The sequence below is a fragment of the Petaurus breviceps genome, unplaced genomic scaffold (genome assembly GCF_028583685.1).
Source record: "Petaurus breviceps papuanus isolate PSGF00001 unplaced genomic scaffold, PetGlider_PUasm1.0 229, whole genome shotgun sequence".
NCBI classification, from domain to species: Eukaryota; Metazoa; Chordata; class Mammalia; order Diprotodontia; family Petauridae; genus Petaurus; species Petaurus breviceps.
The window spans coordinates 29,095,206-29,110,420 of NW_027185903.1; the positions used below are offsets into that span (position 1 = coordinate 29,095,206).

The 15,215-nt window shown below is 38.0% G+C and overlaps 1 protein-coding gene across 5 annotated transcripts in view; it reads right to left on the bottom strand.

The window, feature by feature from the left end:
• SGTB (small glutamine rich tetratricopeptide repeat co-chaperone beta) overlaps positions 1 to 15,215 on the bottom strand; it is an 84,016-nt gene that overhangs the window by 54,492 nt on the left and 14,309 nt on the right. For all 5 annotated transcript variants that reach the window (XM_069096423.1, XM_069096424.1, XM_069096421.1 and 2 more), the window contains 2 exons: positions 9,724 to 9,827; positions 3,902 to 3,971 (listed from right to left, as the gene is read on the bottom strand). In XM_069096423.1, coding sequence (XP_068952524.1) covers positions 3,902 to 3,971; positions 9,724 to 9,827 — 174 coding nt within the window. The remainder of the gene's footprint in view (positions 1 to 3,901; positions 3,972 to 9,723; positions 9,828 to 15,215) is intronic.

A 15,215-nucleotide genomic window follows, 5' to 3' on the forward strand; every position in this document is an offset into this window, starting at 1 on the left:
TTCTCATCCTCATTTCCTCAAAGCTTCTTAGTATCGTTCCTTCACTCTTCCTCCTTTCTTTTGGTTAAAAAAGAAAAACTATTCCTACTACATATTATGGCAGGGATCTTTAGCCAATTTGATGTGTCATTGATCCCTTTGGCAGATTAGTGAAGTCTATGGACCTCTTCTTAGAATCATGCTTTCAGCTGCATAAAATATTCAATTATATTGAAATAAGTCATCAAAAAATTTTTTTTAATTTCATGAACCCCTGTACTAAAGCTATCCCACTATCTGTGCTTTGATTCCTTCCTTTATTGCCTCCTTCAGGTGTACTTTTTAACAGCATTTTCTGCTTCTCTCATGAATCATCAGACTCTTCCTTTCCAAAGGAGCTTCTCCCACCTTCCAACCTATCAAATACCTGTCTCTTTGATACTTTAATGTAGTTAATCCATGTAGCCATAATGGGACCCATTCACAACTTCTCTTTCTATATCATTATTGTCCATGAATTCCTATAAGTATTCCCCAGGGAGGTCCATCCAACTTGTCCAGTACTATCCTCTAAAACCTCTTAATATTGTATTGACACTAATGGAGCATCAAAGCCACCTATCACTTATCACTCACACATGACTGGCCTGCCTTCCTTTTCCACTAATACATTTTTCTGATTATGTTTTTTATGATGCTTCTCCCACACAACAGTTTGTTGGTAATATGCACCCTCCTCACATTCAGTATATGCTTTATCTTTTAAGTGACAAGACGTTTTAATTCTTCTTTGTATTGCATTACTTGCAAACATTTAACTCCTCTAGGAGAATACTGATTTTTAAAACGGGGGGGGGGGTTGCTAGGTGGCACAGTGAATAGAGCACTGGCCCTGGAGTCAGGAGGACCTGAGTTCAAATCCAGACTCTGACACTTAACACTTACTAGCCATGTGACCTTGGGCAAGTTATTCAACCCCAATTGCCCTGCCTTTCCCCCTCCAAAAAAAAAAAAATCAAAACAAACAAAAAAAGATGTCTTTTTTTTTTCAGGAAGTAGTTTGAGGTGAGTAAGAGCACCATGCAATTTCTCAAAGACAATCTTATCCCTTTCTCCTTTCAGTTCAATTCTGGGGCCAGTTTATTGTCTTTAAGCAATCTATGTACTAATAGACCAAACTGATGGGCTGACCATTCATCTATATATGACAGCATTAACAATAGCCATTCTTCATCCACTTGGTTTTTCCCTATCAATCTTTAAAAAATAAATTCTATCCCCTTTCCCTTCTATTCCATTCAGCTATTGTCCAGTCTCTCTGGTTTCCTTTCATAGTTAAGCTTGCTGAATAAGTCATTGTACTGCAGCTGTCATCTGAAGGCCATCTTTTTAAAAACTTAATCTTTTTTCTTATGAACTTAGCAACAGAAAAAAATGTCACAACACAAACAAGATTTTATGTGAACCTTTCAACTTCTGTGAGATGTAGTATTTTAAGCATAATTCAATTTCACAAGGCAGTGACAAATTGCCCTGTTGGTGTCCTTCCCCCCACACACTTCCTTCTGTTTTCTTCCGTGTACTTTTGAAAGCTTCATTAATATTCTTTTCCTCTTTTTACATCACTCTCACTAACCATTAAAGTTCCCTTTCTTGGAAAAAGTAAGTGTATTCAAACAAAATTTATCAGCAGATTAACCAAGTCTGAAGATGCATGTCTCATTCTGCACTCTAACCCATCACCTCTCTGTTAGGAGGTATGAGATATGTTTTGTTGTCAGCATTCTAAAGTCATGATTGGCCACTGTGATGATCAGGGTTCTTACTGAAATCTTTCAAAATTATTTTCTTCTGTATAACTATGGTCATCATAGAAAGTATTTTCCTTGCTCAAAGGTCATATCCCAATTGGGAGTCCAGTGACCTTTTTTCTATCCTAATCCTCCCTGACCATTCTCAAGCTTTTGAAATGCTTGATTATCACTCTCTTCTGGCTTTCTCCCTTGACTTCAGAAATATCACACCCTCCTGGCTCTCTACTTCTTTCTCTAATCATTTCTCCTCTTTCTTTCTTTGACTAACTCATTTTCTTCTTGACTCTTTGTGGTTAGTTTTTCTTTCTTTTCACTCTATACTCTCTCCCTTGGCAATTTCATTCACTCCCATGGTTTTGACTACCATCTCCATGCAAATGATTCCCGAAACTCAACCTCCAGTTGCTGACCTTTCCTTTGAGTTCCAGAACACTTTCAAACTACCTTCAGGAATTCTCTCCTTAGATATCCCACCAACCTATCCCTATTCACCAGTGACCTTATGATCTTTCCCCTAAGTCTGCTCTTCTCCCTAACCTGACCACCATTCACAGGATCTCTCATGTTTGTAACTTTAAGATCATCTTTGACTCTTCCTGTAAGTTACCAGGACTGACTTAATCCACATCCTGGTTGGATCTCTTTTATCTGTCTACCAGCTTTTCTAATTTAACCTTCCGTAGGATCTCTCAGTTCTTCTTATGCTTGGGTCATCCTTTTTAACCTAGGTTACTTGCACCCACCACACATCTCTCCCATTTCTTTTAAATCATCTGCAGCTTTGATGCATCAGAGACTTCACTGTTCCAAAACCATACAACATTGCCCTCCAAAAGTGCTTAAAAGACAGGTTTTTGTTAAGGGACCAACATGGGATCATAAGCACTTAATAAATACCTATTATTTATGGTTATATTTGTATTCTGCAAAGCAAATAATTATGCTATGATAACCTCTCTTATTCATCATGGTCAGGAAGTCAAAACTCATTATTCAACTATTTTGGCTAATAATAATCATTTACCTCAGACACTATGTATTACTGATTTTTAAGGAAGAATATAGTAAAACACTTAAAATCGAAACTCTATTGAACATAAAGGCAGCTTCATCTGATGAAGAGATCATCTTAAATCATATACTTAGAGCTAGAAAAGACCTATAAAGTCACCTATTCCAATACCCTTACTGTAAAGATCTCACAGCACTTCCATGTCATTATGAAGTCAATTATCATTACACAGAAAATTCCTAGCAAACTACCATAGATTTTACTATAAGGTGCAAAATAATATAATTCCAAGTTATCTGTTGTATAAGTTTGTGTTTTCCTATAGTTAATTTTCTTAAAAGAAGACAAACCTGTACTGCCCACCAACCATCCCTTACCGTATAGACTTTTTTGTTTGTTGGTGTTGTTCTATCCATTGTGTCCAGATCTTTGTGATCCCATCTGGGGTTTCCTTGGTATAAATACTGGAGGGGTTTGCCATTTTCTTCTCCAGATCATTTTACAGATGAGGAAACTGAGGCAAACAGGTTTATGTGACTTGCCCAGGGTCACCTAGCTAGTAAATGTTTGAGGCCAGATTTGAACTCAAGAAGATGAGTCTTCCTAACTTTAAGCCCAGCACTATATCTACTGCACGATAACCAAAGGTGAGACTAGAAATATACAATATGGGTAGCTGGCAAAGGTTCAAAATTCAAGTGGGCACAAAGGACTTTTAAAAATATTACTTCATCTAAATGCACATGTTTTGATGCCAGAAAATCACATTCTTCATATCGTAGAGAGATTTAGTTCACTGTAAATCAAATTTCTGATTAAAATGAATGTTTAAAGCCCCTGAAGCACAGTAAAACAAAGAGAATTCAATTTTTGAAGCCTGCTTTGGCCACAGAAATGCGTTGTCTCAACTCTGGCCATATCCAGTACATTTCTTCTCTGACATTCTGGCATGAATTGTGATTGGCTAATAAGTCAGCCATGGTGGTGTAAGCCAGGAAAGCATCCTAAGATTCTTCCTCTTATCCCTTTTCTAATACTTCATTGTTAGTTCCAACAGAGGTTCTGAGAAAAGCAATTTTATCTAGAAATTACTCACCTTCATCCTTCAGTTGATCTGCCTTCCCCACATCTTCAGGCAAAGAATTTGAGAGCGGCAAAATGTCATTCTGAAACATTATTTTAAAAAATCAATGTGATTTCCATGTAAGCCAACAAAGATTCATCCAACAGAACCTTTACCAAAATAATGCCAGATTAAAGATTCTCATCATATGTCACCCACCAGCTATCAAAATCATTCCATGGTATCAATGCCTACCATTTTATTCAGATTTTCTATGATTAGATCCAAGTCCAAACAATACCTGTGTCGAACTCAACAGTCTGCCTTGTTAAACATCATGAACATATACAAATCAGTATCTCAATAGGCACATGGAAGAGCCTGTATTTCACCACCTGCTTATACACAAAGTTTCATATTTATTTTTATCTTGAGTTTACCTTTTCAAGTATATAAATCTATAATTATCTAAAAATATGGTTTATGAATAATTGTAATGCTTACTTATAACAAATCCATCAAATGTGACTCAATATTATTAAACTTACAGTATGTATAATTTGAAAATGCCATAAATATTACCTATTTCATATTTGACTCACATAACCCCCTTGAGGGTAGGAACTGTCTTTCATTTTGTTTTTATATTCCCAGTCCCCAGTACAGTGCCTTGCTTATAAATAGACATTTAATAAATGCTTGTCAGACTAGAAGTTAAGGATTATTAATAAAATATCTGAATCTCACTATTGGGTTTTTTAGATAAATCGTTAAGTTTTTGTTCTTGTTTTAAGTCAAGCAAGTAAACCGAAGGAATTTTTTAAAAAACCAACATAATGTAATTCTGCTGAAAACCTAATAGGAGACTCTCAACAGCTGCAATCAGTTAAAATTGCCTGTAGCTATACAAGATGAAAATGAGCTTGGTACAACATTGCATCCCTGCCCTGAACATTTCATGGTTTTTAGAGATTTTGTTGTTTTAGTTCTAAATCTCTAGCAAACCTAGACAAAGTAGGGGATGAAAAAAGCATTTTTTTAAACTTCAAGTCAGATGTTAGCAATATTTTATTTTTAATACACCGATATTAGAAACTAAATTATAACTTACTCTTTCTAGATCCTAGAAGGTGGAATGTTCTATTTTAATGATGTAGTTTCAACTTTGGAAACTCATCTAAAAACCACCTCTCATGAGATGAGGGTAAATTTGATCATCCTATGACTTGGAAACTAACTTTACTTCATCTAACCAAAGGTCTAACCACTGCTTCAGTTTAAAAGAAAGGGAAGAGAAGAATCCAAAAAAAATCTTTAAAATAAGATGACCTACTTTACAACTAAGTGCTATTTCTTCTATTATAAATCATTTTCTAAATTCTTACATTTCTGGCATATGTTTGAAGACTTTATAATCATCCTCTAGCAACAAACATACTTAATGAAATGACAATTTTAAAATAAAAATACTAGAGTTATTTATTTCTTTTTAACATATTTGTATTTATTTCATTAAGTATTTCCCAATTACATTTTTGAAATCATTTTTTAAAACTTGAGTTCCAAATTCTCTCCCTCCCCTTTACACCCTTTGAGAAGGCAAGCAATATGATCTTGACTCCCATGTGAAGTCATACAAAACGCTTTAATATTAGCCATGTTGCAAAAGAAAACACATGAAAAAAAGAAAAATAAAGAAAGTGGGAAAATATGCTTCATTTTGCACTCAGAATTCATTAATTCTCTTTCTGGACAAGGATAGCATTTTTCATCATAGGTTCTCTGGAACTATCCTGAATCACTATTTTGATCAGAGTTGATCACATGTGATCTTTATAATATCACTGTTACTGTGTACAATGTTCTCCTGGTTCTTTTTTTTTTTTACTTTGCATCAGTTCATGTAAGACTTCTCAGGTTTTTCTAAAACCGTTCCCCTTGTCATTTCTTACAGCCCAATAGTATTCCATCGTAATCATATATTACTACTTGTTCAGTCATTCCCCAATTGATGGGTATCCTCACTATTTCCAATTCTTTGCCACCACAAAACGAGCTGCTATAAATATTTTTGTACAAATAAGTCCTTTTCCCTATTCTATGATCTCTTAAAGAATTATTTATGAAAACACAAATAACTCACTCTGTTTTCATTACAGAAATTCCATGAAGAAAGAGTTGAACAAAATAGATAAATAGCTAGCAGGCAGCCACATTTCTTACAGGACAGTTTTATGACATGCAATTACAATGACATCCCTATTAAAAAATTCTCAGGGAACAAAGGCAACTTGGCCATGGAGGGGCTTTTGAAAAGTTATATTCTTCAGTGAGCTTCACCACATCAGTGGTGATAGCAGCTAAGAAAAAGGAGAAAGTAGAGGCATTGTCTGTCTTCTGTTGAGTAGACCAGGATTCAGGCCCAATACACAGAGATGATGAATTCTGTGGCTGCTTCTATGTGGTAACCCAATGCTGTAAGACTTTGGCATCTTCATATGGCATACCAAACTCCAAGTGGTTTCTTGGTTCAACTATCGTTTCTATGCAGATCATTCCCAAATCTATGTTATCTTTCTCCTTAAACCCTCCCCTCTTTTAAACATTCCTTTTACTGGCAAGGGCATCCCCATCCTCTCAATCCCTCTGGCTCACAACCTAGGTGATATTCTCAACTCATCACTCTCTTTCACACCTACCCCCATATTCAAACTGTTGCCAAGATATGTCAACTTTACTTTCATAACATCTCTCAAAATATGTCTCCTTCCCTCCTCTCACACTGCCCCACTCTGGTGTAAACCTTCATTACTTCATGGCCCAACTGTTGCAATAGCCTGCTGGTAGGTCTGCCTGCCATGAGTCTCTCCCCATTCCAGTCCATTTTCCACTCAGCTATCAAAATGACCCTCCTACAGAGTAAGACTGACCACTGAGTAAGTCTGACTCAGTAAACTCTGGGCCAAGATTAAGTCCTTCATAATCTGCTGCCTCACCCCCCCCCCCTTTTCTAGTCCTCTTATACCTAATACCCACCATGAACTATGAGATTCAATGACACTGGCCTCTTCACTGTTTCTCATATAAAATACTCCATCTCTTGACTCTGGGCATTTTCAGTGGCTGCCCCCCATGCCTGGAATACCTTCCCTCCTCATTACTGACTCCTAGTTTCCCTAGCTTCCTTCAGGTCCCAACTAAAATCCCATCTTCTACCGGAATCCTTTCCTAATAAGCTCTCTTAATTCCAATGCCTTCTTTCTGTTGGTTATTTCTAATTTATTCTGTATACATCCTGTTTGCATGTAGTTATTTTCATGTTGCTTCCTCCATTAGAATAAGAGCTCCACAAGTTCAGGGACTATCTTTTACCTTTCTTTGCATGTTCAGGACTGAGCACAGTGCTTGTCACACAGTAGGCACTTAATAAATGTTTGCTGACTGACTGACTGACTCCATGCCCTTCACCATCCAGCTGTACTGGCCTCACACATTCCATTCCATTTCCTGACTCTCTGCAGTTGCCCCAGAAGTCCCCCATGCTTGTAATACTCTCCCTCCTCACCTCCACCTCCTGGCTCCCTAGCTTCCTCCAAGGCTCAGCACCTTCTCCTGGAGGCCTTTCTAGGTCCTCCCACACTCCTAGTCCCTTCCCTGTGAGACTGCTTTTCATTTACATTGCATATATCTTGTATGTATATAATCATTTGCATTTGTCACCTTCTTAGAATGTGAGCACATGGAGAGCAGACCGGATTTTTTGCCTTTCTTTGTGCTTCCCCCTCCCCAGCTTTGCACAGTGCTTGGCATGTAGTAAACAAGTAATAAATGCTTACTGAGTGACTGATCCTCCCCTACCTCACGGTAGCAGAGGGGTAAGGTGTTATGTCTATGAACAGCTTTCAGCTCACTCTCTTCTTTTGATTTTGTTGGTGGAATCATTAACCCTGAGACATCCAGGTAGGGGATAGGCCAGTCTTCAGTTCCAACTGTAACAGTTCCAAACTGAGTAGGGACTCAGGTAAATAAACTCACCTGGGACCCTGATTGCTTTTTTCTACTTTGTATTATTTCCTGCAGTGATTGAGTATGTGACTAAACATCTACTCCAAGATAGGTCTGCCCAAGCTCAGAGACAACCTTGTAGGTCTGAGAAGAAGGTCAGTGATGATGTAGAGAAAATTTCTTGATTATCAGAGAAGATGACCATTGACAAGAGGATGACAGGACATTGTCATGCCAGTGCATAAGTGAGGAGAAATATAAAGTGATTCATTGCCATACCCATAAAACATGTTCTGATGAGTTTTTAGTATAAACCTTCCACAAAGATTGCAACACTACTTATAAGTTACTGAATCTTATTTTAAGTTTGACAAAAGTCAAATGCATACTTATGAATATTTTTTATTTAGTATTTCTTTTGTATGTAGAAGACACCTGTCCCATACCTGATTCATATTGTATAATGGGTACCTTTCTACTCTCACTCTGGAGAGACCAAGACCTGGAAGGAGTCAATACCTAAGCTATAAGTAAACCATCCCCAGGGTACAGAAGTCCAGGTCTAATGAGTCAAAGAATGAGCTGGAATAGGGAACAGGCTTTTGTACTGAACAAGGCCAACATCAGAAATTTTCATTTTTCCAAAAAAGTCTGGAAATGAAAAAAGTTTTAGAATAGGATTCACATGAAAAATTCTTTGGACTGTGAGTGAAGAAACCTGGGTTTCAGTGTAAGCTATACACATTTACTCCAATTGTCGGTTAGTTCTTATCAATGAGATGAAACCTGCACCAGGAGTGGTGTGAACATCATTCCCTCTGGCTATTTTGTGTCCCCATTTTATTTATACTTTAATACTTCAAATATCTGGAAGTGAGCTGGAACCAATTTTAACTAATCTATATTCTTTCATGTAGTTGTGCCCTATGTTTTAGAAAAAGTCATCTGGGCAGCTAGGTGGCGCAGTGAGTAAAGCGCCGGCCCCGGAGTTGGGATGACCTGGGATCGAATCCGGGCTCAGACACTTAGCACCCACCCAGAAACACCTGGCCATGTAACCTTGAGCAAGTTATTTAACCCCAATTGATTAGGGGCATCCAGGTGGCTCAGTGAGTAAGAGCACCAGCCCCAGAGATGGGATGACCTGGGATTGAATCCGGGCTCTGATACTTAGCACCACACCCAGAAATAACTGGCTGTGTAACCTTGAACAAGTTACTTTACCCCAATTGCTTTAAAAAAAAAAAGTCATCTGTTTCAAAAATTAGGAACATAAATAATATTAAAGTGCTCTAGGCTCCTTAGAAACCTAGTAGGGCTTCCCTCCCAGTCAATAGGGAAGAGAGAGAAGAAAAGAAGAAGGGAAGTGGAGAAAGGAGAGGCAAGAGGAAGAAGGGCAGCAGTGGGGAAAGGGCGAGATGGAAGAGGAAAGAGAGAAGAAAGAAAGAAGGAAAGAAAGAAAGGGAGGAAGGAAGGAAGAAAAAAGAGAGGAAGGAAGAATAAAGAGAAGAAGGAAGAGAGGAAGGAAGAAAAAAGAGAGGAAGAAAGAATAAAGAGAGGAAGGAAGGAAGAAAAAAGAGAGGAAGGAAGGAAAGGAAAGAAAGAAAGATTAAGGAAGGGAGGGAAGGAGAAGGAAAGGCAGGAGGAAGAGAGAAATAAAGAAGGAAGGAAGAAGAGAAAGGGGGAGGGAGAGAAAAAGCACTAGGTGGTACCCATAGGACCCGTCTAATACACTCAGGGAGTACTTTGTTACCCAAACATCTGACTCATCAATTATGCCATGCACATGATCTCAATTCTAATCATACTTGAATCAGTCACAAAAGAAGAGAAGATCCTATCAAGCTTACCTTACAGAAGGAGTTTGTGAACATTTCTGTCAGTGGCTGTGATACAGCAAGGTGAGTATCTTCTAGGCTGATCTTGAAAACTGTCTCTAAGCACTGAATTGCAACTAGAAAAAAATTAAAGCAGTCAAGGGAAAAAAAGCAATGATGAGGAAGCCTAACTATTTTATTTCTAGTGGGATTACAGTTTATGATAGTTCAGCATTTCTGAGCCAAGAACATAAGGCAAAATAAATGCTTCAGCTGTATATAGACAACTCTGTTTATAGACCAGCTGTTTCAGGAAAGAAATGTGCATTTATATTAATCATTTTAAAAATGTAATACAGAAGATAATACCAGGCAATACTTAACCATTACATCGCATCATGTTTTTAACTGTTTGCCATTGGACTATTTAAACTATTTAATTAAATTCCACAAACATTTGTCACTGTTGATACCTCAAATTTAACTATGATTGATCACTAATATTATAACTGCCTTAATAGAAGGTACAAAGTAGTCTTTATCTCCAATTAAAAAAAAATACAAGGTAAAAGAAATTCTGAAATTGGTAAGAAGCCAATAAAATTAGAAAGTAGTACTTAACTTTGGAATCAAAGAACCTGGGTTCAAATCCTGACTCTCACACTTAGTACCTGTGTGACCTTGAACAAGTCACAGCCTCCCTAAGTCTCAGTCTCCACAGTAGTAAAATGAAGGGGTTGGGTTAGATGACTTCTGTTTTCTCTTCCTCTAGATCTATGATCCTATTATTTGTTAAAAAAAAAAAAACAGGGGCAGCTAGGTGGAGCAGTGAATAGAGCACCAGCCCTGGAGTCAGGAGGACTTGAGTTCAAATCCAGCCTCAGAAATTTAACACAAAAAACTAATTGTGTGACCTTGGTCAAGTCACTTAACCCCAATTGCCCTGCCTTCTCCCCTCCAAAAAGCAAACATAAATAAATAACAAATGTTAAAAAAAATTGTTTTAACATGTAACTGGGAAATACATATATACATATACATACATGTGTGTATGTGTGTGTGTGTATATTCTGATGAATTTGGACTTTGTTACAAAAACTAGAGATAGCACATATGGTGGGAAAAGCCCTGGTACAGGATTCATAGCCCCTGTATGCTAAGCCTGGTTCTGCCATTAATTAGCTTTGGACCTTGAGCAAATTACTTCACTTTTTTGGTTCTCAGTTGCTTTATCTGTAAAATGAGGTCAAATTAGCTGACTTCCTATGTTCCTTCCAGCTTTCAAGTTCTACAGTTCTATGACTGTCTAAAATTCTGTCCTATTTAAATAAAATGTTTTTATACTTATACCATTATCTGTGTGTTTATGAATGAAATATCATTGCCAAATTACAGGAGTAATAAAGACAGCATGAAGCAGTGGAAAGAAAATAGGACTTGGAGTCAAAAAATCTGGGTTCCACTAGCTGCTGTTGTTGTCTGTCCTTCATTTTCGAAGAGGCCCAATGACACCATGGGTGAGGTCTTGACTGCGTGCATGAATTGGATTAAAGTGAGCAGAGTTGAACAAAGACCTTAGCCTCACTTTCTCTTCCTGAGTCATAAAAATCCAGTGGCAAGACAAAAGTCAAGACGACTGGTGATGGCCCAGGATGCAGTGTATGACCTTGGCATCTTTGATGTCTTGGCCAAGCTCTAAGAGCTCCACAGCACCTGCTTTAGCCTCCTTCGTGGCTGACGGAACAAATTGTTCTCCCATTCTGGGGGGGGGGGGGTGTGAGTCTTCACATGATTGGGGAAGACACTCCGGCAACTCACCAATGGGTTTGAGGCCTGTCAGCTACCTTCAACCTGGTTTAGCCAATCTGTCAAGACAGGGTTCACTGGGGTGTGGTCCCTACACATGCTGCAGCTTCTTGAAGCCACAGATTGGTAACAGATGGACACCAAAGGTGGATGAGCAGCTCTGAAAAGGGCTCAGCAAGGAATCACATCAGAGGTGCTAGTCTCCCTGAATACCCCATACACCCCTTACATTATTTATACATTTATACATAGTAGCTGTATGGCCTTGGGCAAATCACCTATAATAAAAAGAATGACTATCTATATATCTACCTATAGATATAGATATATAACACATTAAGGTTTACAAAGCACCTTACATACCTATGTACTTTTCTACCTGTGTCTTTTTCTGGGTCATTCTCTATACATGGACTGTCTTCTCACTGTCTCCCTCCCATCAGCTGAATTCAATTATATGCTATTCTGGCTATTAAAACCCAACTCAAATACTGCCTCCTCTATGAAACTTTCTCAATCCATCCTCCTACTCAATAATGAATTTTCCAGATTTATCTCACAGAGCATTTTCTTGTATCTCTTGGCATATACATTATTTTTGTATTTGTAATATTTGTATTATACTTGTATATTTGTACATATGTGTATATTTGTGTTATACTTATTTAGATAAATGCTAAATCCTCGCTAGACTATAAGTTCTATATTAATTTCTGTATCTAGCATCTTTTCTTACTGTTCAGTAAGCTCCATGGAGACAGGGATCATTTCTTATCTACATTTTTTATCTCTTTCAGCTCTTAGTAATGTGTTCTGCCCAGAATAGATGTTATATCAACTTCTAATTGAACTACAATATCACTAAATCTCTCTGTTTCAGTTTCTTCAAGTGTCAAATGGGGATAATACTTGCTGTCTACTTCATAAGGTTGCTGTAAGGATCAAATGAAAATGTATGTGCCAAGCATGAGGCTTCACATCTGAAATTTCAAATTTCCTCATTAAAGAGCCTGTGACCATCATACAGCATCTATCCCTACTCAGCTTAGGGCAGAGGGAAGGACCAAGCATTTATACAGTACTTACTATGTTCCAGACACTGTGCTAAGTGCTTTTACAAATATTAACTTGTTTGACTTTCACAACCCTGTAAGAGAGCTTCTATCATTATCCCCATTTTACAGTTAAGGAAATTGAGGCAAATAGAAACTTGCCCAGGGTCACAACACTTAGTAAGTGTTGGAGGCTAGATTTGAACTCAGGTCTTCCTGACTCCAGACCTAGCATTCTATCCACTGTGCCACTAGCTGCTTCAGGTTTCTACCAGCTAATAATAGAGCAGAAATATTGCTGCCTTTTTTCAGTTCCAAATTTTCTCCCCTTTTCCAACCCTCCCCCAACGTATCAAATACAATACCCATTATACACACATAATCATGCATAACATTAGCCATACTATCTTTTTTATACTGGCAGTATGGGAGAGAGGGGAATGATTCTATATTTTGAATCAGCAAAGACCTGTGTTTAAATCCTGTCATTGATACTTATTAGAATTGTGAACATGAGCAAGTCACCGCTCTGTAGTACATGGTGCTATTAACCACCTTCTCTTTCTGGACACTCTCTGCTCTCTGGGTTTTCATGCTCAATCCCAGTTCTCTTCTTACCTGTCTTACTGCTCTTCTTTTGTCTCTTTTGCTGTATCTTCATCTATGTCACACCTACCAAATCAAGGTGTACCCCAGGGCTCTATCCTATGCCTTCTTCTGTTGTCTATTATCTTACTTGGTGATCTCATCAGCTACCATGGGTTCAATGACCATTTCTAACTCAAAGATCTATATATCCAACTCTAGTTTCTCTCTCTCCTAAGCTCCAGTCCCACATCATGAACAACCAATCCAACATTTCTAAATGGATTAAGCATCATAACCATCTCGAATTCAACAGTCCAAAGCATAACTGATCATCTTTCCACCTCAGTCTACCCCAATTGGAATAACTTCCCAATAAAACTCTCAAGAGCACCATCATCCTTCTAGTTACCAAGGTTCAGAACCTAGGGATCGTCCTCAACTCACTCATTCCAGATATTCACTAAATTGCCAAATCTTAAGTGTATCACTACAGCACTTCCCGTACTCATCTGTCCCCTTCCCTTATCTGTACACACATAGCCTCTAGTTGGCATCCTCATCTCTCACCTAGATTAATATAACAACCTCCCAATTGTTCTCCCTGCCTCATCTTTCCCTACTCCAACCCATCTTCCATTATAAATGGAAATTATCAAACAACAAAAAAAGAACTTGGCCATAAAAAGATACTACAGTGGCAGGAAAGACCAAAATGCAAACTCAGAAGAAGACAACAATGTGAAAACAGCTACAAATGTGCTTAATATCCACCCAGCTGCCTAAATGATGTCCCAAAGCACAGGTCTGACCATGTTACTCAATGAATTCCAGTGGTCTCTCATTACCTCTAGGACCAACTATAAGTTCCCAATATATATCTGGCATTTAAAGATCTTCAAAACATGGTTCCCTCTCCCATGCATCTTTTCAGTTTTCTTATGCATTATTCCTCATCTATGCCATCAGCAATCCAGCCATCCTGGTGAGCTTGCTAGTACTCATAAAAGGTTTTCCATCACCTATCTCTGTGCCTTTGTCTGGAAATCATGCCTGGAATTTTCTCACTCCTCCCTTCCACATCCTAGAATACATGGCTTCCTTCAAGATTCACATTAATTGCCACCTCCTCCATGAGGCCTTCCTTGGTTCCTCCAGCTGCTAGTGCTGCCCCCCTTAAGTTAACTCCATTTCTACTTTGTATGTATCTTGTATATACCTATGGATATGATTTCTCTCCTATTAGAACCGAAGCTCCTTAAGGGCAGGGCCCAAAATTGCTTTTCCTTTGTATACCCAATACTCAACACAGTACCTGGCACACAACTAGTGATTAATAAATGCTTGTTGATTAATTAGCTATAAAATGTAAATATTAATACCTGCAGTCACAACTTTGTGTGAGAATCAAATTAGATGATATATAGGTGCTTTATAATTCTTAAAGTGCTATATAAATGTTAGCTCTTATTTTTTTATTACTATGATCGAAGAATATACAACAACTATGTACTTCTTTATTAAAAGTAACATAGTACTTCTTTAAGGAAAACACAAAACTATGAAAATCAACTAAGTTCAAGACCCACTTATTTAGTACCTATGTGTGTATCCAAATGAAACATAATCAGCATGGCATAGTGATGAGAGATTTAACCTGGGAGCCAGAAGATCTGAGTTTAAGTCCTACTTCTGACACATGCTAGCTGTATGGCCATATAACCTCTGAGTCACCCAGGTAACCTCGGAGCTAAGACCAAAACTTACAGAAAAGTTGCTTCAGTGGAAGGAGCTTCCAAACAAGTAGCTCTTCACACTGATCAAACTGTTTTTCTTTTTTAAAAAATCATTATTGGGGCGGCTAGATGGCGCAGTGAGTAAGAGCGCCGGCCTTGGAGTCAGGAGAACCCAGCAGCGGTTCCAGCCTCAGATACTTAACATCCACATAAAAAAACTGGTCGTGTAACCTTGAACAAGTTACTTAACCCCAATTGTTTTAAAAAAAAAAAATCATTATTTGTTTATTTTTAACACTTTTTTCTTTCCAAATTCTCTTCCTCCCCTCCACTCTCTCCTTCCCCC